This window comes from Ambystoma mexicanum, chromosome 7p, assembly GCF_040938575.1.
Source record: "Ambystoma mexicanum isolate Mex_15411 chromosome 7p, UKY_AmexF1_1, whole genome shotgun sequence".
Lineage (NCBI taxonomy): Eukaryota > Metazoa > Chordata > Amphibia > Caudata > Ambystomatidae > Ambystoma > Ambystoma mexicanum.
The window spans coordinates 255,811,349-255,837,548 of NC_090939.1; the positions used below are offsets into that span (position 1 = coordinate 255,811,349).

The window sequence follows — 26,200 nt, forward strand, 5'->3', positions numbered from 1 at the left end:
TGCCTGCTTCTGTTCCCCAGCGGTGGCTGCGTCTGCACATTGGGAATCTTAAACCCTTTTTGGTCCTGCCCCCTTTATGTGGCATTCAAATTGGTCTGTTGCGTGTGGTTGGTGTTTGTTCGGAGCGTGGCTTTCTTGGAGTTGAAGTAAGCTATGTTGCTTTGGTCTTTGCTGGAGCTCCACCAGATGCCAGTGGTTTCTTTCTACACTCCTCTCGGTTCTTTTGTCACCACTTTGCATGTTGGTTCTTGCAGTCCTGAATTGAAAAGATAACTCTGTCCAGAATTAAGGGTGCAAGGCATTGGCTGACAGCAGTACAATGATCTATTATCAGGGCACAGTTGGTGGGGGTTAAAGGACTAGGGGCCACCCAAATCCATCACCCTGCCTCTGTGGTAAGACTGGCTCAGGCTTACGCCCTGATAGGCTTCCCACACCAGGCTGAGTAGGGGTCCCTATTCCTCCCCTTGCCTCTCCTCCCACCTCCCTGCCTGACATTGTTCATCCTCGGACCATGTCACACTTAGATCCTACCTAATTTGGAGAAGTATCACAAATGTTTTCATGTAGAAAATATTCGAAACATGGTATGTTTTGCATTGGGGCTTTGCTTAGAACCCCAGAAAAACCACCTTGAAACTGTCTGATTGCATTTTTGAGATTTGTTGCAAAGGCTTAGCACAACTTGAAATGGTATACACTGTAAATATTTGGACTCTGCCAAATTTCAAACATTCACTTTTAAAGAAAATGTATAGTTCTCCAGCATGGGGTCTGGCATGGATTCACATGCTCATGAATATTACCCGTCATCAGGCTGGGAATCCTCGGTAAAGAAAAAATCAGTATCAGTTTTGTTTCTGATCTGTCTTTCCTAGTAGTAACCAATCACTGGTCTCTGGGTCATACTGCCCCCAGCCAATGACTGCCCTCTCCCTAAGCCCCGCCTCTGGCAGCCAAGTGTGTTGGGAGTCCTCGTGCTATAGCTCTTGAGCTTTTTCTGCGTTTCACGCTTTTTCAAAGAGATTTCTCATTTTTCAGTTACATAGAGCCTCAAGCTCCACCGCTTCTACTTCCGATCAACGCGGACCCGTTTCGGAATCTTCTACGCCCCTCAAGGGTGAAGTTTTCGTCAAGCTACGCTTCTTGGAGGATTCCAGAAGTTTCTGAGGCCTACCTCATGGACATGGCCCAGGAGAAAGGAAGCTTGACACCGGGCAAGCTGTTCAGGAACTGCCCTGGATGCAGGCTACAGAACCTGTTCAAGGAGGACGAGCACTCAAAGTGCCTCTACTTCCTTCATGAAGACAAATCGCACGTGGAGAAGGACTGCGTTTTGCATGAACATGTCGGAACGGACGATGAGGGACCGTCGGACCCGTCTCGTCAACTGGTTGGAAAGCAAGAGCCCAGCGGGTGAGAAGAACATGAAAACCGAGCGGTCTTCTAAGTCCTGTGAGGGTGACCCGGTGATGGGGGCCCAACAGAAGGCAAAGCACCGCGAGTCCGCGGGCACCGGGAGCGCCGAACGGTCGGGCTCCTTGGCTGCCAGGCAGGGCGAACCTTCACCGACGCGATCACCCGCGAGCCAACCCTCTGGCTCGGGGAAGAGAAAGTCTGAGAACCCGGCTAAGCTTCTGGAGAGGCCCGGCCGAAGGGCTACAAGGCGGTGACCCTCCCCCTAAGGTGAAGGCCTCAAGCGCGCCCAAGGTGGTGAAGGCCTTCATTTACCCGGCCAAAGCCTCTATTGAGGGTATCGCTACAGCCCTGGCGAAGCCTGTGGGGGCTCCCCCACTGGAGGCGACCTCGGGGCCCAGAGTCTCCCTGCCCCCGCGGAGGGAAGCCTCTTTTAAGCCCATCGAAGACCCCCGTGAAGACCCCGGTGGAAAAAGAGGGGGGGTCCGGTGTACTTAACAGACACAACCTCCGAGGAGGAACTGATCGAAGTCCTAGATGAGGCCCGTCCCCACGGGAGGAATCCCGACAAGGGGGATGACGAGAGCGAGGTTGACGATGACGAGTCTCCGGTGGAGGAGGAGCAACCGTCTCGTCTGTCGCAGCCCGTGCCACAAGACAATTCGGTGGTCATTTTGACAGCAATCCAGGCCTTATGCACGGAGATAAGGACCAGGTTGCCCTTGCTTCCGACGGACGACCCAACAGAGCGGAGTCCGTCGGGAAGCCCCCCTAACAAGAGGAGAAGGATCCATCCAACCCCGCCTTCTCAGCCCTCACGGCCCTCTCAGCCTTTGTCCCCTTCCCCGACCCCGAGGGAGGATACGGGGACGGATACGGCCACGACGGGGACGGATGATGACGGCTGTGACGACAGGACTGATCTCCCGTTGCCGATTCCTCCGGCGTCTCCTCCTGACGAAATTGGCTCGTTTCACGCCATGATCACCAGGGCATCAGAGCTTTTTCAGCTCTGCCCCGAAGAGAAGAAGGAAGGCTTCCTTTACCAACGGCGTGAGGCCAAAAGGAAAACGGTCCTCGCGGTGGCGTTGTTGGATGACATCTGGGACGAGGGACTTGCCCTCCTCAAGAACCCGTCCACGACTCCTGCTAAGAGGGACCAGTACGAGAAGAAGTACCGGGTCCCTGACGCTCCCCCTTTGTGCCTTAGAGCGCAACCGACCCAGGATTCGATAGTTTCAGCAGCGGCCAAGAAGAAAGCGGGGGGGGGCATCGACATCTACTTCCGGGCTGGACGGCGAGAGAAAGAAGATGGATACCATGGAACGACGAGTCATCTCGGTGACTATGATTAAGGCGGCCAACGCCCTAGCGATCGTGGCCCGCTACGACAGGGAGTTGTGGTACAAGTTTGCCCCCCTGTTGGACTTCCTCCCGGACGATAAGAGTGCAGAGGCCTTGGCAATCCAGCAGGAGGGTGAGGTGGCCTCTGACCGGACATTGGCGACACCTGTTTCCACCAATTGGGCAACAGTGTTTGCCTTAGACGGCGGGGGTGGCTCAAGGCGACGGATTTCTGCCAGGATATACAGGCCAAGGTTTTGGACATGCCCTTTGACGGGAACAATCTGTTTGGGAAGACAGTGGATGAGTCCCTTCAGGCCATCAAGACCGACAGACGGCTCGGGCCTTGGGAGTTCTACAACAACGACGTCCACCCTTTCGGAACTCCGGAGGCAAGCAAGGTGCCTCCAAGGGATTCGGCGGCGGCTCCTCAACGTACCGTCAAGCGGCCCGCTACTCGTCGCAAGAAGCCTACAGGGGACGAGGCAAGTCAGGAGGACCTCGCCGTCGCTGCCAAGGTGGCAAGGCGGCGGCCAAGCAAGACTGAACCGGCCGTGGTGTCGGGCCCCCACCGAAGCACCCCGGTGGGAGGCCAGCTGACGAGGTTCGTCAGCGTGTGGACACACTCGAATTCCTAAAGAAGTGTCCCCACATTCCACCTGTGGCCAGAAAGGAAAACCACGTCCCTCAACTACTGTTGGAAGTAAAGGCAATGCTCAAAAAAGGTGCCATCGAGCTTGTCCCAAAGACATCATCCCTTCTCGGGATGATGTCCTCCTGCATCTTCTGGTGTGCCTGTGCAGGCTTCGGATGCGTCCTTTGCAGGAGTTTCTCGACGCCCGTTGGATGCAAGTGACGGGCAGCTTCGAGGACAAGATCTTGCTCAACGAAGTATTCCGCCAAGCTGTTCGATGGTGGGGCACCCGCGCGCATCTCGCGGTGGGCACAGACTTTCAGACCCCAGCATATCAGGTGACGGTGACGACGGATGCCTCCCTGGAAGGATGGGGAGCGCCCACCGGGGACCTTCACGCGAGAGGCCTATGGCTCCCGGTGGAGAGGCCGTTCCACATCAACATACTGGAGCTCCGGGTGGTGTTCTGGGCTCTCAAGTCTTTCCTCCCTTCCCTCAAGGGCAAAGTGATGAGGATCTTCACCGACAACACCACCACGATGTTCTACGTCAGAAAGCAGGGAGGAACCAGATCCCTAGCCCTGTCCAAAGAAGCACAGGACCTGTGGCACTGGGCCGTTGCCCAGGGGATGTTCCTGGTACCCTTTCATCTAGCAGGGATAAAAAACACCATCGCCAACTCACTCAGCAGGGAGCTGTGCTCGTGCCACGAGTGGGAACTACACCAGGATCAAGTGGATCAACTCTTCCGGCGATGGGGCAAACCCCAAATAGACCTGTTTGTGAGGGCGGCGAACTCAGTGCCAAAGGTTCGCCAGCAGGTTTCCCCAGCCGAGGAGCATGGGCGATGCTTTCTCATTCCCTTGGGACGGCCTGTTCCTTTATGCGTTCCCTCCGTTGCAGTTGCTGCTCAGGCTCATCAACCAACTCAAGAGGTCCTGGTGCAGGATGATCCTCGTCACACCGAAGTGGCCGAGACAGATATGGTTCCCGGACCTTCTGGACTTGTCAGCGTCCCCACCAGTCTAACTGCCGATGGACGCGGATCTTCTCTCCAGAGAAGGAGGCGCCATTCTTCATCACGACCCAGAGTCGCTGAACTTGCAGGCCTGGATCCTGCAGCATTAGAATTTGGAGGATACGATATCCCGGCTGACTGCAGAGAGGTCCTTGCAAAGGCCAGGGCGTCCTCAACTCTCAAGTGTTACAGACACAAGTGGAAGAGGTTCTCTGTCTGGTGCCGTGCACAGAAGATTAACCCTCTCAGGATTACAGCCCCTCAAGTGCTGCCATACCTACTGTCGCTAGCCAAAGCTGGACTATCTCATGCTTCAATCAAGATACATCTGGCAGCGATTTCCCGATACACCAGAACTACAGGGCGGTCATCCCTGTGGTCTCATCGCCTGGTGAAGGAATTTATGAAAGGACTGTTTCGATCATTCCTGCCGGTGAAGGCGCCAGCCCCGGCGTGGGAGCTCAACGTGGTGCTGAGCAGGTGCGTGGGTCCACCATTTGATTGTTGCATTCGGCCCTGTTGAAGTTTGTCATGGAAGACAGCGTTCCTTGTGGCCATCACCTCAGCACGACGCGTGGGAGAGATTCGGGCCCTATCCTTCAAGCCTCCATACTTGACCTTTCACGATACAAGGGTAGTGCTGAGGACGCACCCCTCCTTCATGCCCAAGGTGCCGTCGGACTTCCATCTCAACGAGCCCTTCCTTTTACCAGTTTTCTTCCCGTCGCCTTCGTCGCTGACCGCGAGGACTTTGCACTCGCTAGATGTAGCTAGAGCGCTGAAGTTCTACGTGGACCGAACGAAGAGTTTCCGGAAGACATCACAGCTGTTTGTGAACTTTGGACCTGTGAACCAAGGGAAGGCTCTCTCGAAGGCTTCCATTTCCAGATGGCTCTCCGGCTGCATCATGCACTGTCATCGGTTGGCAAACCGACCGTTGCCCGGCAGTCCGAGAGCCCATTCGACCAGAGCGATCGCTGCTACCACGCCGTTCTTATCTGGTGTGCCCCTGCTGGACATCTGCAGGGCTGCTATGTGGAGGTCGACTCGCACCTTCACGAGATTCTACTGCATCGAACCGGAATTCCAGGGAGGAGTCCAGAGTCGGCCAAGCAGTGCTGCGCAACCTGTTCGCTTAAGGTGAGCCTGGTGAGGAGGTAAGAAATGCTTAATGTTGAGTTTTGATGTAATGCTTAATGTTGCGCCTTTGCCACCTCCCGTGGTTGTGCATGTGTGTACTGCTATGTATTCTTATATTCATGAGCATGTGAATCCATTCCAGACCCCGTGCTGGAGAAGGAACAAGTCACTTACCTGTAACTGTTGTTCTCCAGCATGGGTCTGGCATGGATTCACATGCGAACCCTTCCTCCTGCCCCTCTGGGGCTCTTCACTTGGTCATACTGCCACTTTCCGTGCTACCAAATCTGAGGATGGCTGCCAGAGGCGGGGCTTGGGCAGAGGGCAGTCATTGGCTGGGGGCAGTATGACCCAGAGGCCAGTGATTGGTTACTACTAGGAAAGACAGATCAGAAACAAAACTGAAACTGATTTTTTCTTTACCGAGGATTCCCAGCCTGACGGGGAATATTCATGAGCATGTGAATCCATGCCAGACCCATGATGGAGAACAGTTACAGGTAAGTAACTTGTTCCATACCATAAATGCGGAAAAACGTAAACTTGGATTTTGGTGCTGTCGAGGGGACAGAAAAAGAAAGTATAAAGTTGGAATTTGCAAAGGCTCCCTATTGATAAATCAACCAGTGTGCTCTTCTTGGGATTCCCACTCATGGCTCGGTCATCAGGCGTCGGCCTCTGTGTATTCCTCAGACAGAAAGCTAGTATTGTTTCCAACCAGATGTACAAATTTGATCAAAGGTTTGGGCTGTTGTCCATTAAACCCTTGGTTATTTTTATGAGGGCAGTCCCAAAGCTTATCTATGGGATGCAACTATACTACCGTGAGTTGGCGAAGTTTTGGGAAACAGAGGAAATGATGTGGAGGCGGGTGCTTAAGATACCGAACTCCGTCCCAGTGGAGGCAATCTTACATGAATTAGGATTGGCCTCCCTTTAGGTTCGTGTGAATTGGAGATGGTTAGCCCTTTTCCGTAGTACGATTGCCCGACTCCCTCACATGCTTTATGCAGATTTAGGAAAATTATTGGATGTGTGTAGTCCAGGACAAAACCTGAATACGTTTTAATAGGAGTTTGGGAGACTTGTGATCAATGTTTAAAAGATCATGGTACCGATAGAGACCCTTATTTCAAATCTGAAAAGGGGGTAAAAGATTGGATTGTTACGATAGATTTCACTCATATCCCTCTTTGATGCACCTACAGTGGGATCATAAGAGACGCAGGTTAATCCTGCTCTTCTCTTACAATTTACGAATCAATACTACTGGACGATTCTGTTAACTCTGCTGGAACATATTGCCAACGCATGAAGTGCTTTTACGTAGGAAATTGATAGGCATGGAAGAATCCTAATGTTGATTTTGTAAGATGGATGGAGTGACTGAAACTGTTCAACGTCTACTCCTATTGTGTACCTCTTTGTGTAATGAAAGGTCGCTTTTTTTGGACAAAATCTTCGAAATGGGGATGACTATTACATATGGTCCTGCTGTATCAATATTCAGAATACCTCAGAAGGCTTAGCAATTGTTTCATTTATTAAGTATATGGATTTATGCAATGTATGTGGTACAGCATTACCAGGCCACTAATCAGTCTCTTAAACGCATTTATATATTTGTCTGTTTCGGATGTACTTAAGAAACTTGATGGGGATTGATTTCTGTCCAAAAGCCCTCAGAGCCCTCCCTTTTTAACTTATTTTATTTATTGGGTCTTCCATATGTACAATGAATCAAGAGGCTCTAAATGGTTTTGTACATGGTTTTCGTATGGCAATCAAGATGGGAAGAGGCGGAACATCTCTTTTCAAGATCTCTACCACCAGTAGATGATACAAACAACACAGATACATTTTCTTTAAAAAAAACTATTTGGGAAATTGGAGCAGCTATCACAAAGATAAGTGTCCAGGTGGTGGAAGGTTGCAACACTTGAAAAATACCTTTAAGTCAGCAGAATCCCAAGAGGATTGAGGATCTGTATATTCCAATCCTTCGAGGAAGATGGGGTAGAAGCATTTGAAGAATGGGAACAACTGTTAATAAATACCTCCAAAGAGATATTTATAGTAATTGATCAAGCTAAAAAAGCACACAAGGGTCTTCTCCAAGAAATAGAAATCATCAAAAAACAAATGGAACAATTGAATATACCTGAGGCCACTTTCAAAAACGATCATATTTTAGACAATTACCTAACTCAAAAAAAAGAAACAAAGGATGTTTTTCAGGGACGAAATGGACGACAATCACAAAAGAGTTTATACTTTTCAAAAAGACAATCAACCAAAACATACAAACCTCCCATGAAACCGTCCACCAAACCTTCAAAATCACCTGCTATTTCACCACAATCATCGGAAGTAGAATCAGCATGTGAGAGTGAGCCAGAAACAATCATTGCAACCACCCCAAGTATATCAGCAAACCCTATTTTGAAGAGGCCCAAAAATACAGGCTAGCACAGACCTATCCTCTATTCAAAGCACTCCAACGGCAAAAACAAATCCTGCAGCAATTATCCACAAATGGAATCCCACAAGGAGGGGTAACAGGGAGGACAAGGAGACGCCGGAAATACTCAAGGAGTATCAACAAGATCCAAAAGCATCCAATCAAGTAAGACCTTGTCATGAACCTAACAGGTACATAACTTTCTCCTAATTTGATATCAGCCCTCAAAAATGAACACTCCTTTTGCCCCTCAAGCCAAATGGATTACTTCCAAACCATCCTGGATCTATTTACATTTTGTAGAAAATTGAAACTTAAAAAATACTTCTCCACAAAAATCAAAAAACATAACACAGAAGTGAAACTACTACCATCAGAATTAACAGTATCCATCTCAGAGGATACAATAGACTTAATGAATATACAAGAAACAGATATTCATACTTTAGAAACATTCGCATCAGACCTAAGGTTGGCCTTAGGATTGGCACAAGACAACCTTAAAACCCAAGTCAAAGTTCAATCCCCATTTCACCATAGAAAATGCTATTGATGCTCACCAATGATCTGAGAAAACTATATCTGTGTGGATCAAAACAAAAACTGATCAAATATAATTTGATCTATGCAGGAAAAAAGATCGAGAACTAGAAGTGGAGAGTGGCGGGGATCACTTTGGAAATAGTGGAATCTATGGTATATTTGAGGGTTACGATAAACAAGAGCAGAATTGAGGCAGTCTAACTCCACTATTTGCGGTTAAGGCTGATATAACTGGCAAACCAGGGTAGAGCGTTCCAGTGTAGATTTGGGAAATTTACACTGACTCCAACTATCTCCTTATACAAGCAAAAGGTGGCACAGATCCTAACATACAGAACTGAGGCTACTCTTCATTTATCTTGCTTCTGATGGGAGAAGCTGAAGGGCCAGTTTTGGAGGAAGGTATTGAAACTCCCTTATAGTTTACCATCTTGTGCGATAAAATTTGAACTCGGACTACAGTCTCTGGAGTCGATGGCTGTATGGAAAACAGTCTCACTCTATAGGAAGTGTGCTATGGATTGCGTGAGTGAGCCTTTTGCGATTCTGGCTTTGGGTAAAAACCTCCAAGATAGACACCTAGAACTCTGGAGATTAGAGATGGAGGCCTTTTTGAATGGAAAGGACATCAAGGTGGAAATGCTGATGCAGAATCCAGTAAAGATTAAATAAGTTGTTACAGGACTGGATTACCACCATAAATCAATGTGAGAGCCTTAAATCGAGGAAATCGTTAATTTTGGAGGGTGGTGGTGTGAATTCCCTACCAAAATAGCTCCAAATTCCCCTCTCCTAGATATAGGGATGTGCTACTTCGATGTTGCCTGAGCATCTTAAATACTGGAGAGGTTCAGTGGATGCGGAAAACCCTGGGGGTGGAAAATGCTCAATGCTGCTATTGTAAGCACAGGGAGATGATGGAGACCCCCCAACACCTGGTGACCGTTTCTGAGTCTCTAATGCAAATTAGAAGCTTCTTCCTTGGTGAATTTAAATCTATGGGGGAGACTCTTAGTGCATCGGATTGGTGGAAATGGGTGTTAATCGGGGATCAGACCAGGCTAGTAATCGCAGATATGAAAATGTTGGAATTTGTACTGTGTGCTGAATCCAAATAAGAAAATGCCTGGTGTTGGAGCTGTGACTAAAGAGTGAGATGAATAAGAACCTTGGAATGGGTAAATTGAAGGGGATATAGGTAATGAAGAGTTGGACATTTGGAAGTGAATGCTGTTACAATTTCATGAGGATTTTAATATTGTAATTATGTGGGAATGTTTTTTAGGATGAATTTGATGGATATATTGTTAAAGGTTTTAGTTTTTATTAACTATTGCTTTTCTTTGTGATTATAAAACCAATAAAACATTAAAAAAAAAATAATAATAATTTGACCTATCAAGAATCTGTGGCGATACAAGAACAAGGAAATATCCGTCAAACAAGCCGATAAGGAAGGTAAAATAGACTCATAAAAACAGGCGAATACATCGCTATGGCAAATCAACTTCTCAGTTGCACAAGTTGCTACGAGAAATTGTTAGATAATACACTGCCCGCTGTAATTGAAGAATGGCACATTATGAATAATCATTGGCACAAACCAGGCCTATTATGTGAAGACGAGTGTGACTTTATGTAAAATCAACATCCCATCATAGCAACGATCGATTTCATCTCAAAAATCCACAAGCCCTTTAAGAATCTACCATCAACAAGACCAATCATAAATGGAATAGGTTCATTAACAGAACCAATATCTGAATACTTTGACAAGCATTTACAACCGCTTGCATCTGGATTAGCTTCTTTTATACAGGACACAAAACATGTGATACAGCAGCTAGAATCTATCAACTGGGAGCCAAACTTCAGCCTGGTCACATTTGACGTAACATCTTTGTATACCAGTATCCTCCATGCCAAAGGCATCGACACCGCCTACCATTTTTTGAAGACCAGGTCAATATCCTATCACCAACAGAACCTAATGTGGATAGAAATGTTAAATTTCATACTCCACAACAACATATTCATGTTCAACAATCAAATATTTAAAGCAAAACAAGGAATGGACATGGGAGTTAAATTCGCTAATTAGCATACGCTAATTTATACATGGGCCATTATGAACTGGAGCATGCCTGGCAGCACCCATTCTTCACAGAACAAAACAGCAACATATACTAGGGCAGATTGATAGAGAACATTTTGGTTATCTGGAATGGTTAAAAAAGAGCTTGGAAGAATATCACGCATAACTGAACAATAAATAATATAACCTGAAACTTACCATGCATGAAAGTACAAACAGAAATCAATTCCTGGATCTGGAGCTCTACATTTAAGAGCATGTCATACAGTCAATGTTATATGTGAAATCCACAGCTGGAATTAGTACGCAACAAGAAATCATCTGCAACTTATAAAGGCAAACATTCCCTACGGAGAATTTCTAAGAATAAAAAGGAATTGCATCCAACACAAGGAGCTGGAAAAACACACAGCAAAAACAAAACAAAATGCCAAGCCAGAGGTTATGGCATTAAAAATCTAGACAAAGCACATCAAGAACTATGCACATAACCAGAACAGAATTACTGGAAAATAAGGCAACCCGTAGATCTAAAACGCCAAATCGGGTCAGATTTATTATCCCGTACAACTCAGAAATAGTCTCAGAAAAATTCTATCTCACCATTGGCCAATATTAAAAGCTGGTGAAGATCTCACAGAGCATCTGAATGACACTCCAAGCATAGCATATTGCAAAGTGAAAGATTTGAAAAATCTACTATGTCCATCTTGCTGTCAACTCAAGAAAACACAAGGGACACCACAACTTTGGAATTCCGTCACTTTGAAAGGCAATTACAGATGTGGGACCTGCACAGTGTTCTTTCTTTGCAAATGGGAAAACTACAATAACCATGCCAAACGGAAAAGAATACACAATTAGAGAATTTATAAATTATAACTGTAAATATGTAATTTATGAAATCCAAATCATTTGTCAAAGACTATACATAGGAAGTATACAAAGACATCAAGTACCCATTGGCACAACACTTATACCAAGAACACGGTCAAGAAAAAATTGACTTAGTTAAATATTTTGGAATTGAAAATGTTAGTATGCCACCCAGAGGAGGAAATCTGGAAAAAATACTTGGACAACGAGAGGCGATATAGTTTTGTATTAGATTGTTGCTTCAATGGCTTAAACCAGGACACTTAAATGAATCACTATTCATGAATACCTATGATCTTTAATTGCTCGTTTTCGATTATTCAGGTAATAGAAGGTACAAAGTAGTTTGATTCTTTGACAAATGAAGGTAAACAACTCCATGTGCAACATAATTACAAAGTTTCCAACTATCTTTAATGATGATCACAGTAGACAGTTGACCCACAACATTTGAACCGAGGCAATTGGGCAATTCATTCCAACCGTAACATATTGCAATTGGCTAATACCATGCAGCAAAACAGAATAGATAGATTTTTTGAGATTGACCATTCCAAGATGGCGGATGACTCGATGTGGCGACGTTGCAAATAACTCGTTGCGTCATCGTGCTGTCATAAATGGGCGGCCATCTTGAATTTGGGCCAAAACACGCCGCGGTATGATGCCGGTCAGCTTTTCATGGAAAGAAAGGCAAATTAACTAGAGTAAGGTAAGCGTTTATCTCAATCGTCAAGGAGTATAATCTTGCATATGAAATGGAACTTGTCTAGCTGAAATTCTAAAAACAAAACTGTGATATTGACAGGTTTAACCAGTTACTTCCTGATATCAAGATATTTAACTCTTGATGGGAACCACCCCAGCTTTGGCTTTACCGGATACTAGACATTAGAAATCAAAAGGAAACTAATTGAAATACAGTTGAAAGGACAAGAATGAAATAAGTGAGTAATTCATCACAAGTTTAAATGTTGTGAGATTGACTGCCTAATGAGCAACTGTTAACATTTATTAGTACCCGGCGAGGGAGAATCAGAATGGAGGAACCATTCTGATTGGCCCTCGCCGGGGCATTACCCTGCTGGGAATCCCTCGAATTCCACTGCATTTTCTCCGGCGGGGGGCGCGGCAGCCCCTTAGCCAATGAGGAGGCTCGAAGCAGGGCCATCCCCGCTCCGAGCCTCCACACGGCTGCAGGCCGCTTTCATCCCCTGCCGGGGACTCGGGTAAGTGTGTATTTTTTTCCTCCCTCCCCTCCCAACCCCACTTACCTTCCAATTTCTTCTTTTTTTTTCGGGAGCAAATGTGCTGGGAACACTTCTGTTCCCAGCGCGTCCGCTCCCGATGGCCCCCATGGAAAGGGAAAATGGACTCAGTTTTGCGTTTCCCGGTGGCAATTTCGTTGGACTTTGTTTCGTTTTTCTGTTCCAAAATGTTTCGGAACAGAAAAGAGTGCTATAAGTACCCCGGTCTCGCGGCCGGGCTACTAATAGCAATATGCCCCGAGCAGCAGGGGCATTACTGAGTCTGGTAATGCCCCGGGGCCTTCATTAAGGCCCTCATGGGCCCCGGGGCATTACCTTACTCAGTAATGTCCCTGCTGCTCGGGTCATATTGCTTAATTAACTGCCTAATGCAAAACTGCAAAAATTGAAATACCAAGTGTTTATTCAATTGAACATAACAAATATAATCCTCTTCCGAATAGAGCACAATAATTGTATAACTGCCCATTAAGAGATAGCAATGAAGTGATGTTAAACTTGCACATTATATATTTATTTTTTTGTTTAATACATTTATATGAATGTTAGAAAAAGCCCTTGTGATGAACCATCTGATAGTCTTTGGAGAAACACGTGTCGAGGGAATCATAATACTGTGAAAGGGAACCACACCTTTTGATGTGACGTAACATCATGCTTTAGTCATTCAAGACAAAAATTGAAGATGACCTAATTTAAATAAGTGTACCAAGACATTATAATTATTGAAACAGAAAATCAATGAAAGTGTCTGAGACGCAAGAACAAAGTTGACTCTAAGAAACATTGTATTTACGTATAACGCATGGCCATACTCAAGGACACACTGTCCAAGAACAAAACATTCAGAATAATGTGCTTTGACAAACACGTATTGTACATTTCAGCACAATAGCCATAGACAAGCACTGTATAAAGGTCTACGTCATGACCAGTAATAATACACTGGGCATAATGGACTAAATACATGCATGTACTACAAATCGGCACGATAGCCATACCATGTAAGCCTGTACTGCATACAAACTCACACCTTGACAACACAGGACAAACAGAAGTTATTCAGAGTACTATTCAAAAAGTATTGCTATGTACCACAATTCACCATAGTAGCCATACACCACAGCCAAAGCATACAAGACGCACCATGACCTCAGCAAACCGCTTGGAATAAGATGCTAATAATCATACATGCCTAATAAGATTGGATGTTGTATAGCAGTGACCTTTTGAGTTTGTAAGACTCCCTTTCTGGTGTACAATTCAAGAGTCCATTGTTAAATATAAAGACAAGTCACATGTTGAGGAAAATAATCTGTGATATTCACCAAGCGGGAATCAGAGAAATTAAAAGTCATGTTATCTATGATGGATAATTGTGTAGATATGAATTACTCTTAGAATACCAATGATGTTTGATTCTGATCCACTGCTTGTTCTTCTTTTGCTTTACACTTGATACCGATAGATTACATTTGATACATTTAGTAAGACTATTTTTGCACATCTGTTTTTATATTTTTGTTTCCATTGCTGTTTTTCCTTTTAATTTTTTTTGCCTTGCCATTTTTTCCAAGCTAGCTAACCTTTTAACCAATCATGAAATGAGTATGGTTTTATCTCGTCACAAAATTGCTTTAATTGCATGTGAAACTAGTTTTTTCAGTCTTTCCTTAATGCTTTCCCACAGGACAGATATGGTGTTCCTGGTTGCAAAGGAACTCTCCCAGGTTTCCAAGTCCTCCATCGTAGAGCCGCTTTTCTTTCCCAGTAATCTTCTGTCCTTGTTCTGCCGTTACCTGGATAAACAAACCATTCACCGGCTTGAGGACAAAATGGAGTAAGTTTGCTTGGTTACGCTTTTAGCCTTACAATAATGTGAAAAATTACCTTTGCACGCTAAATAATGAGCAGTATAAGCAGCAGTATTACACTTAATGTGGAAGTTAGCGTGCACTCCAGGTATGATTTGGAGCATTTTACTCCATGTCCTGAAGTTTGGAGTAAAATGATTTTTTATGAGTAAAAAGTAATCACCCTTCCAATGGGAATGAGGGGTCATTAGGTTTGGTAATTAAGTGGCACTAAAGCACCACCTATACGGTGAAACTATTGCATTAGAGTACAGCTAGGGAGAAATCGTATATGAGAGACATAAAACCTTTAGGTGTTAGGTTATTTACCCGCCCTTTGACAGCCCATGGCTATAGTAATCCCTATAGCCATTCCCACCCATTTCCTGCTCCTCCCTGCTCAAAATGCATCCTCCTGGGGTCTCTTTGAGCTACCTTTATCAAGCCTTACCATCAAACTTTGTAAAAAAACCAAAAGTTGATGGCTGGAAAGTTTTGACTAGCCACGCGTACAGCTCTGGACAACCCTCCAGACCATTGTTTTTCAGCCTGCCAAGCCATTACAGAAGGTGAAAGACTATCAGGCTTTGTCCCACCCCAAAAGCGGCAGTCCAGTCCCAATTACTAGATCACATTCCTTCTGCAAGAGACCACAAGCATCAAACGTTGTGCTTGAAAGGCCTTCGAGTGTTTTTTCAAAGAATCCGAGTTAATGACTTAATTGGAGCTGTAAATGGGCTGCTGGTGTAATGTCTTAACAAGGTCTGCCTTAAGCCACTCGATAAATAAACACTATGCGTGTCCTTCATTAAAGTCCTGTTGAAAACAAGTATTGGCAAAGCCAACTATTTGGGCCTGTGTAGAAGTATTGGGCATTTGCTAGGCACTACTATAATATGAGCAGGTACTCGCACCATTTTGCAGCTGCTACCGTTGATGGCCATTTACTACCACTACGGCAGTGCCTGGCCAAACGCCTTTCCCATGCCTACACAAAAGTCAAAACTATTGTCATTGCCAATGCTTGTTGATTTTATCTTGCTTCTTTGCACTTAGCAATTCATGCAAATCAAAAATACACTTTTACTTAGTCTGTCATATTATATCAGGCAGTTATAGTGTAGCTTCCTGTGACACTGATCTGCTGCTACCAATTATCCAAGCCAGTCTATGGAGCGATGTGTGGAAGCAGGCTCATTTTCTTTTTTTTTTTCTTGTTTAAATTAATGTTTGTCTTTTCGGCTAGTATTTAACTGTGTGCCAGGAATCAACGCCAGGAATCAACAGCGCGCACACAGACATATATGAAGCTCAAAACAAGCTTATGAACTTTTTTGATTGTTTGATTAACTCCAACGTGGGTAAAGTTGCAGCAAAACAGAATATTCTTTTGAGGACCAGCTATGCGAAACAGTTTAGGACCTCTAACCCTTCACACTAATGGAGGATAGCTACTGTAGTGCTCTAGTCTGTTGGACATTTGTTGGATAAGACCACCCTATGCTTCTTTGCTCCTGTTGCCACATACAAAGGGGGGGGAGAGGGTAGGGTAAGGGACCAGTGGAATCTCACCGGAAACAAATAAATGATATACATTGTTAAAGGTGCATGGTTGGGATAACTCAAGGTGCCCCAAAGGCTCATAAATGAACTACTGCTCTTCTTCACTTTAGTATAGCGTTTCAGGGTTATAGCTGTCAGCTTGCTTTTTTTTTAAACACTTTTTGTTTTTTAATAACGTTACAATAAACAAAACACATGGCTTTATTTGCAGTGATTCAACAGTCTAATACATTTGGGAGTCTTGTGCAACGCTGTAAAGATGGCATTTGCGGGTGATGTCAGCTGCATGCAGCATTTGGTGAGCTCCCCAGCTACCGCCCAAAACCTTTTGGCATTTCCATGGGCAACCCCTGTCCTTATATATGCGTAGTTCGAGAGCCATGCACCTGTCCATTTCGGTACTCCATTGGCTGAGCTGCGGACGATCCGCAGAGCCCCACATCATAGCTATGGTTTTCTTTGCTAGTCTCAATGCAGTGGATAGGAAAAATGTCATATCTGATAAACCCAGTTCCCCACCCCAGATTCCCAGTATAACAATTTTAGGCTCACAGGGGCCAACTTTCCCTACTGCCGACAATTTCCATATAAATTTCTCCCAGTCCTATCGCATCACAAGCAGTTATCCTGGTCTGTTGCCCCCCCATCACACCAGTGGCTTTCATGAGTAATACACCCTGTAGAATATTTTGTACTGAATCAGGCGCAGCCTGGCCGCAATCACAATTTCTCTCAGGAACATGAGCGCGTTGACCCACTCCTCCGGTTCTAGATTCCCCACATCACACTCCCATTTGCCCCTGAGTCGGGACAGTTCGGGAGAACCAAAGGCTGGCAATACCTGATAAGCTTTGAAGTAACCTTCTTGTCTAAACACTCTGGAAAGACATTTGCATCGAATGGTGAGCATGTGGGTATCTCTTCCAGGGCTGGAAATTGGGATCTTATCGCGTGGTTTAGATGTATGAATTTATAATAATCGCTCCCCGGTGTCCCAAACAAATCCTGCAATTACGTGATGTGGAGGAGGGCTCCCTCCTGCACCACATCGTAGAGGTTCTTCACACCCCGGTCTCCCCATTGTTTGAAATGCCCCATTTTCTTGAGTTCCAGTAGAGGCCTATGGTTCCAGAGAGGCTGATCTAGAGTAGGCCTTTTCCCCCACCCCAAATCTTGGTGTGCTTCCTTCCATGCCTGTCTGGTATGCTTGATCATCCGAGAGAGGGCCGCGTCTACTATTCTGTTCCCGTATAGTATCTGTTTGGGTGGCATACCCCACATCATCCCCTTTCAGTCACCACATGCGGGAGGATCGGGTCCCCATGTAGCCAGTCGTTGACCATGCCCATTTATGCTGCCCAGTAATACTCCCACACAGAGTTGGAGTGTCCTAAGTGCTACGCGTGGCTGCTTCCCTCCCCTCAGTAGCCCCCTAAGGGAGTTTTCAATTGTGTCAAAGGTAGCAGGAATTGCCACAGGGGCGTTTAGCAATACATAAAGGAATCTGGGGAGAGCTTGCATCTTAAAGAGCACTGCCTTATCCACCTATTAAATAATCTACATAAGCTTCTTTACTTGAATTTATAGCAGTATGGAACCTATTGGTTTTGCTTAGTTTAGAGTCCCTTTCCATTACTGCTTTTTGGGACAGTTCCCCCTCTCCTTCGTGTTAAATTTATCGATCAGTGACAGCAGGTGCGTTTGCCAGTGGGCCACATCGGATGAGAATCGGTCTATAAGTGGGTTGAGATTGAGTCGGATGTAGTCCTCCAGGGAGGGGCTCAGATGTATGCCCAAGTATTTAAATCCTGAGACCAAGACCAGGAAAGGGCCAGCTCCCCCAACTAACGGTCGAGTACTGATTTCTGCTGGTTCGCTCTGAGCCCACTATAGGCCGGATATTCTTCAAGTACCTTAATGACCACTTGACAGGATGTCGCCATTTCACCTATTTAAACCAAGAGATAATCCGCGTATGAAACCCGGCCCCTCCCACCCCCTCGGGGCCAGTGGAAGCCTACCCACCTCGTGTCATCACGGAGTCTGATCACCGATGGCTCAATGGCCAAGGTGAATAACGGAGGGTCTGGGGGTATCCCTGCTTTGTGCCACGTTCAAGAATAAACCCCTCTGATAGTATCCCATTAACTTTGACTGAAGCCTCTGGAGCTGCATGCAACAGGCAAACCCACCTGAGGATGCCTTCTTCAAACCCTCTGCGTCACATGATTTTCCAAAGCGCCTCCCATCTCACTGAATCGAAAGCTTTTTCGAAATCAATGGCCTGGAGTGCTGCCGGTATTTGTAGCTGTGTTCTCTGATCTATTGCCATTTGTGCTCCACAGATCTTCATTTGTGTGGATTTGGTGGGCATTAACCCGCTCTGGTCCAGGTGTACTAAAGATTCCATGATAACTTACCAGGTGGTTGGCCAAAACCTGTGCCAGCACTTTGGCCTTGCCATTAATCCGCAAAATCGGCCGATATGAAGCGCACCTTTCTGGCAGCTACCCTGCTTTCGGCAGGACCACTATGCATGCCTTCCTCAGATCCGGTGGGAGGATCCAGTCAGCTTTACACATGCTTGAAAAGACGGTGCATGGGCCCTGTGACCTTGTCTCCGAGTTGCTTTCAGATCTTGCCTGGGAAGCCGTTGGGCCCCAGCGTTTTGCCTGACTGAAGCTGTAGGAGTGCTGCCGCCAGTTCTGTTTCTGTAATGTCCGCCTCTAACCCTTTCTGGTGTGCCGTTAGGCAAGTGAGTTTTATGGAACTGATGAACCCTCAGGCCATTGGCACAGCCTGATCCCTCCTGGATGCTGTATAGCTCCCTATAAAAGGATGCAAATGCCCCTGCAATTTCCCCATCTTCTGTCACCATTGTACCCTTCGAGTCCTGTATCCCCTGTACGTGTCCCTTCGCCCCTTCTCTCCTCTCCAGCCAAGCTAGCGTCTTCCCAGCCCTATCCCCAGATTCGTGGACATGGCTCCGTATTGCCCAGTGTGCCTGCTTTGCATTGTCCAGGGCTATGTTTCTTGGAGCCTCCTGCACCATGACGAGGGTCTCCCATGAGGCCTGGGAGCCAGAAGCGAGGAACTCTTCCTCCAGTTGCACTGTTTGCGTTTCTGCCTTCACTACTTCCCGAGTAGTTTATTTCATGCAGCTGCCGTGAGTGATATTACCTCCCCCATAACACTGCTTTAAAACCCTCCCAGAGCATGACTGGGCTATCCACGGATCCCTCGTTTTCAGTGAAATATTCTGAGGTCTTCCGTGCCAGTCTCTCCATTACTTCTGGGTCCCCTAAGTAGTACGTGTTAAACCTCCACATTGCCACTGGTTTGGTTCGACCACTTTTATATTCTATAAGGAGGGTAGAGTGGTCCAATATCCCCCTGACCAGGTACCTGGCGGAGACAAGCCCCTGGGGGAGAAAAAAGTAGTCGGTGCATGTCATGGAACCATGTGCGTTTGAGAAGGAGTGGCCCGCCTCTGATTCATGTAGCAGCAGCCAGGCATCTACCAGGCCTAGTGCTGTGGTGAATGATTGTAACTTGGTGGTGAGGGTTGGGTTCCTACTTCCCAGATGTGTGATCATTCCTCAGTTCCATGACCTAATTGAAGTCCCACCGCCCCCACCCCCGCAATCACCCAGGTATCTGCTGAATCCCAGAGTAGCAGGTGCTGCAGTAGTTCTAACGTGAGTGGGGGTGGAGCGTAGGCGGCCACCCTCCCCCTCATGCCCCCCCCCATAATGCTCTCCACAGCTCCCCTTTGATTAATACATATCTACCCCTGGGGTCAGATCTAACTTCTGTGAGATGAAAGGGCATTCTCTTGGATCAGAATCATCACTCCTCTTGCTGCCCTCGAGAATCCAGCGTGGTAAGCCTTATTGTAGTTTGTTCTCCTGAAGAGTTTACATTCCCAACCACACCCCAGTAGGTGTGTTTCGGTCAGGAGCACTATGTCCGGGGAGTACCTGTTCAAAAACTGGAGTACCAGGCGACACGTAATGCTGGAGCCCAGCCTGTTGACATTGATATATGATAGGTTATTTTTAACCCGCTTAATACCTAGAGGTTTCTAAACGCGGACCCAGGGATTGAACCTGTGTTGGTCTGTGGTGCCTTACTTCCAAGGTGAGCCCGTTGCCGCTGAACTAGCCTCCCGAGACGAGGATGTCATGTCAACATGGAGATTTTCCCTTCAGCCATTATCCCGCCAAGAAGCATGTGGGGCATAGCTGAGCAGAGAGCCCTCCACCACCCGTTTTCCGGCCAATCCATTCCACTGCACTGCCTCGCTGCATTTCCGGATTTCCCTGCAATTCACTGCCATCCAGCCAACCCTGATCTATCGTTCTGCATCCCCCCAAATGTAATAACCTACCAAACTTTCCCCAAAAATCCCCCCTGTACTTCGCTCCTAATTTGAAGCACCTGTCACCCAAAAACGCACCAACGGGTGCAGAGTACAACACAAAACATCTACGGGGCTTCTTCTGGTACAGCCACTACAACACACACTCCAGTCCTGTGGCTGCCTATGCCCGGTCCTTAATAGAATTATCCGTCAACTCTCAGTCGCTCCTTGTTCGGCTGTATCTTCAGCCGTTGCCCCCCTGTCTCAAATCGGGCATCAGTCTCTGCCAGTTGCTCTGGGCTTTGTATGTCGTTGTGTGGTGGTCAATCTTGCGGTGGTTCATGTTGCTACTTTCCATTTGTCGGTTGACTATCTGATCCTGATAGGACCTGGTCTCTAGCCAGGCCCAAGCCTCCTTTGGAGCATGGAAGAGATGAATTTTCCCTTCTGTAGTTGGGCCGGAAAAGAGGGCATACGTGATGCCCATTGAGTGCAGCTTTCTCTTGATTGAGTCATATGATTGATGTGCCTTCTGGACTTCTCTGGTGTAGTCTGGAAAAAAGCCCACCAGTTGCATGTGATGGGCCCCTTAGCCCACGCCATTTGCAGTAAGGCATCTCTGTCTCGAGAATTCAATAGCCTTGCTATAATTGTCCGGTGGCGACCCAGGTGTTGCCGGCCCGTTGTGATCATGTGCGCTCTTTCCACAGAGAAGCATTTTGAAAAGTTTTTAGGAGCAAACCGGTGCACCAGCCAGTCTTCCAAGAAGAGCTCCATGCTAGAGCCCTCCTTTTTCTCTGGCACCCCTAGGATGCACAGGTTGTTACGGCAGGCCCTGCCTTCACTGTCTTCTGCCCTGTTTTTGAGATGCATGAGCTTCTGGGTGACCGTCGTGAGTTGTTTCTCCAGCCTCTTGATAGCATCTTCGGCTTCCGAGACGCGTTGTTCAGCTTCCCCTATCCTTGTTGCCAGGTTCTGTATGTCCTGACGTAGGAAGGACACTCCCGCTGCGAGGCCGTCTACTTTCTGTAGCTGCACCTGAGTCGTTTATGGCCTTCATTACATCCCGAAGACGGTTTCCTCCTAAATCTCCTTGGCCTCTTGCGTGTAGATCATGGGCTGTAGGGTCACTCCCCACTGTAAATTGATTCATCTTACTTTGTAGACTAGTCTTTTTACCTTTCTCTTTGACCATGGTTCTCCTTAGCATAGCAGCTTGAGCAGCTTTCACCAATACTGTCGATTCACTTCTCTATGCAGCTGTGATGGGTCTGTGCTGTCTGGGCGATGCCCCTCTATGAATGCTGCCATATCTGCAGCCAGGGCTTTGATCTGTGCCTGCCCTCACTGAGGGGTTCCTGTGCTTGTCTGCTTCTTACTGTAGAAATATTCGCAGGACGACACCGACCTGTGTGTGGTATATGCCCCAAAGTTGGGGTTGCTGTGTTGGTTATTTTCTTGTGGCAGCTTCCTGCCTCGGGCCGACATGCTGTGGCAGGAGCCCAGTCATGTTCCCTTCTCAGGTCTTTACCAAGTCTCCAGGGCGGTTCGACCCGCCTAAGCTGAGCTTCCCTAGTGTGCCCCTTTGAGTTTCCTGCTCCTCTGCCACATTACCATCAATGTAAGGGGGAGGCAGTGATTTGTGGGGTTCCAGTGAGGGTGGGGGGCGCGACCCAGTGTCAGGGGGTTGATAGTCACCATTATTGTTATTGAGCTGGGGGAGACCGCCACTGCGGGTATCTCGTGTTGCTGTTGTGCCCCACACCCGTCCTCACTGCATGTCTGCGCTGACCTGCCCTGTTCCTTCCCGGCCGTTACCAGGTCGCAGATTCCGCTTTGGATGGACGATCCTGCCTTTAATGTCTCACTGCTGCCGGCTCGCGGGCCCACTAGCTGTTCTGGTCGTTGGCGAGCATCACTGTCTGCCGGCCCGAAAAGTGCAGCTCTTTAATATGGCTGGGGGGGACACCTGGCCTCCTCGACAGGTTCCGCCCGGGTCCTCCTTGTACCAGAGTCTCTCTGCAGCTCCCACGGGCAGCCCCAGACTTTACTGGCGGTCTGGCAAGGGTGTTGCACCACGTCTCCGTGGTCTCTGCTGCCGATGGGTGTCTGTTAGCCTCCTGGTGCTCCTGCAGTCCCCTACAGCTCAGTTGCCTGGTCGGTCCGCTCCGATCCACAGGATATGCCATGTCCGCTGCCCTCTTCCAACAGCTCCCCGTTCACGGCACGGAAATGGCGCTGCCACTCGCCGGCGGAGGTATAAGGTCTTCTCAGCCCTGATTTAGACTGGGGTTTCGACATTATGGAGCCCGAGCCTTCGGTAACTTCGCTCTACTAAGGAAATTATTTAACTGTCCCGGGAAACAGGATAAAAAAGCAGGATTTTGGCACCCCCAGTGAGCGGCAGAAGCTCACATCTCCATCTGTCTGCTGTGCAACAGCACCCCCTCCTCAGCCTGCTTCTTGGTGTTCCCTACCAGCCAGTATCTACCCACTTTGTTTACCTTGCATGTCAGGCATAGGTGTTTCTGTTCTCTAGCCATGGACCGCTTTTACCAGACAGCGAGAATATTCTTGATCACACTTCTGCTAGCAAGTATTTCACCTTGTTTAAGGTTTTGTGCATGCTGTGATATTCACCTCCAACAGGGCTTCCCTTCTGGGTCCAGGTTTACTTTCTTTTATGTAGTTGCAACTCTTTACAGGCATCGTCCGACCCCTGCCTGGTTTCTCGGTCTACCTTCTCCTCACTTGACCTCATCCGAACAATGCATATTGTCTTGCCCTTTCCCCCCTATCTTCCACCTTTTCCCTTCCTTTGGCCCTCTGCTGCAGCTGGTTCCATGAGCCAATCCCTGCCTTGCTCTCCCCCAGGAGCTGGGTTACAGAGATGAGAAACCATAATGCAGCCCTTAAGCCCCATCCCCTTTTCAAATATGGGCCCCCAGCTTTCTGCCAAGACATCCGGCTACAAACAGTTAATATCAGAGTTCTTACGTTTGGTTGAAGAAGCGCCAGGATTGTTGGTCCATGTTGCACAGCTCTTTATTGGCTTGCTGCTGCATCTTTTGCTGGTGACCTGTCCAATTGGGTGTTCACCACAAGTAATACTGGTCTCAGTGGTTCTGCTGGACAAGAAAGAAGACACTGGCCAGCATGTAAACAAAAGGGACACTTTGCAATTTCAGATAGGCACATGTAGAAGCTACAGACATTGGGCCCTCAACACCCTAACCCCGCATCTGGGGCAGTACTGGCTCTGGTGAACGCCCTGTTATGCCTCCTGCTACCAGCTTGCAAGGGGTCTCTGACCTCCCTTGACAGGGTCAGAAATCAGACCCGGTCACAGAAAACCAACTTTTTGCACTAGCTGTTATCCTGTAGAGAAGGCACTTGGTGCTACTCTCAGCATAGCATTGGGTACATGGTGAAATACTGTGTTATTCTTAAACTTCTATGTTTGTACACATTTCACATTCACACTACTTGTAGTGTGGAGTTTTGAAAGATCAAAGGAGCAGCCATTGGCGTGGGTGTCATGCCCCCATCAGTTTGCTTTTTTTATATTTGAGTTGTTAAGGCTGAAAAATAAACATTTGCTAAAAGGGCATTGGTTGACTTTCTATTTCATGTTTGCAGTAGTATGGGCATATCGTGTTATTCCCCTTACTCCACGGCAACCATCAAGGATGCAATGACGAATTTGGCAGAGCTGGTGTTGATTTAGTCTTGTGCATAGTGATGTATTGTGCTATGCTTGACTTGTGTGCTTGTACGGGCTTCACAACAACGGCAATGCAGAGGATCAAACCAAGCACTTGGCTTTGAAGAAAGTGAGCTGCCTTATGCGCTGGGTGTCAACATCTACTTCAATGGTTTTATTTTTGCAGTTAACAGTTTAATTGTATTTACTGTGCATTTGTAAGGCGCTTATACAGCAAGTAAATTGTTTGAAAGCGGCCACAGGGCAACAGGGAGGGAACATGGGCATGAAAAAACAATTAAAACAATGAAGGATAGAGGTGTACCTGCTAGGCCTTGTGAGCATTCAGAACGTGCAAGTGCGGAGTGAGGGACAAAGGAGGGAGTAAGCGCTAGGTGGGCCCGGAGGGAATTGCTCGTGAGTGAGCAGCTCTAAGTGCCAAGTGGAGGAAGTGCTAGGGAGTGCTCAGCGGCCAATAAGTACAGGCCTCTGGTGGCATAGGCCAGTGGGTGCCAAGGCAAGTACTGGGAATGGGCGGAGGCTGAAGGCGATTGGGTGTGGGAGGCCAGGTTACAAAAGGACACCTATGGCCGTGGTCACCAATCTCAGCAACTGTGGGATTAGCAGAGGAAGGAAGGAGGGAGGGAAGAAGGTGAAAAGGAAAGTCTTGAGGAGCTTCTGGAATTTGAGGAGATCTGGCTCAAGGCGAAGGGGGAGTATGTTCCATAGGAGGGAGCCTGCTGAGGAAAGAGACCGGCCACCAGCTCTCTGATTAGCTATGTGCTTGACAGAGAGAGTTGGTGCCGGAGGAACATAAAGATCTGGAAGGAGAGTATTTAATAGGAGCAAGTTGTAGATGGAGTGGTCTCTGGCCCAAGACAGCCTTATGGATAATGCAGAGGGATTTAAAGTACATCCTTGCAGTAATCGGGAGCCAGTGGAGCGTTTTTAGGGCTGGAGGGATGCGGTCCCTGGGCTTGAGGCCAAGGATACATCTTGCTGCCCTGTTCCGGATTAGCTGGAGGGGTTGGATGGTTGATTAAGGAAAATACTATTGCAGTAGTCTAGCCTAGAGAGAACCAGAGCTCTAGAGACTTTGAGCTTATGGGGGAAAATGAGGAAAGAGATAATTCCTTTGAGGAGGTAGAGTTGAAAGTGGGTCTTCTTGGAAAGGTCCTGAATGTGAGGGAGGAAGGAAAGAGAGGAGTCAAAGATGACTCCAAGGTTTCTGGATTTGGATGAAGGAGAGGGGGAGAGGCCATTGAGGGGAAGAAAGAGGGAGCAGGAGTCCCAGTAGGAAGGATCTCAGTCTTGCTGGCATTGAGGCAAAGATCATTGGAAGTCCACCAGGACTGGATGGCAGATAGGCATTTAAGAATGATGGAAGAAGTCAGGAGAGGGTCGGGGGAGAAGTTTGAAAAAGTGTTATATGTCATCTTCGTAACACTGGAAATTAGGGGAGAAGGTGGAAATGTGTGCCAGTGGAACGAGGTAACTTTTAAAGATCCAGGGAGAGAGGTTGGAGCCCTGGGAGACACCACAGGTGGAGAGAGAGGTTGGGGAAGAGAAAGAGCCCAGTATAACCTGGGATAGGTGGTCACAGAGGAAGGTCAGCCAGTCCACTGCTCGCTCCGAGATACTCAATGTTAAACCCAAAATGACCTACCTTAAAAGCATTTATTGTAATGGAGCAGATACTGGTCCTGCTGTTCAACACTGCCCTCATTTGAAATTTAAATGCAGGCAAAAGTGTTGGAGTAGGAATCATAGGGCCAAGGTTTATTTACTGAATTATCTTTAAGTATGACCTATACTACAAGTTCTATAATGTATTTTATTCAGAAATGAGAGCCCGTATTATTCTTCTTGTGAGTTTGCTGAACTAGACTAAAAAATTGCAGGAGTTGAGGGAAACGAGTCACC

General features: G+C 47.1%; 1 protein-coding gene across 1 annotated transcript in view; it reads left to right on the forward strand.

The window, feature by feature from the left end:
- Positions 1–26,200, forward strand: part of PATL2 (PAT1 homolog 2) — a 1,529,270-nt gene that overhangs the window by 1,346,616 nt on the left and 156,454 nt on the right. Inside the window, exon 19 of the mRNA XM_069636258.1 lies at positions 14,486–14,635. Coding sequence (XP_069492359.1) covers positions 14,486–14,635 — 150 coding nt within the window. The remainder of the gene's footprint in view (positions 1–14,485; positions 14,636–26,200) is intronic.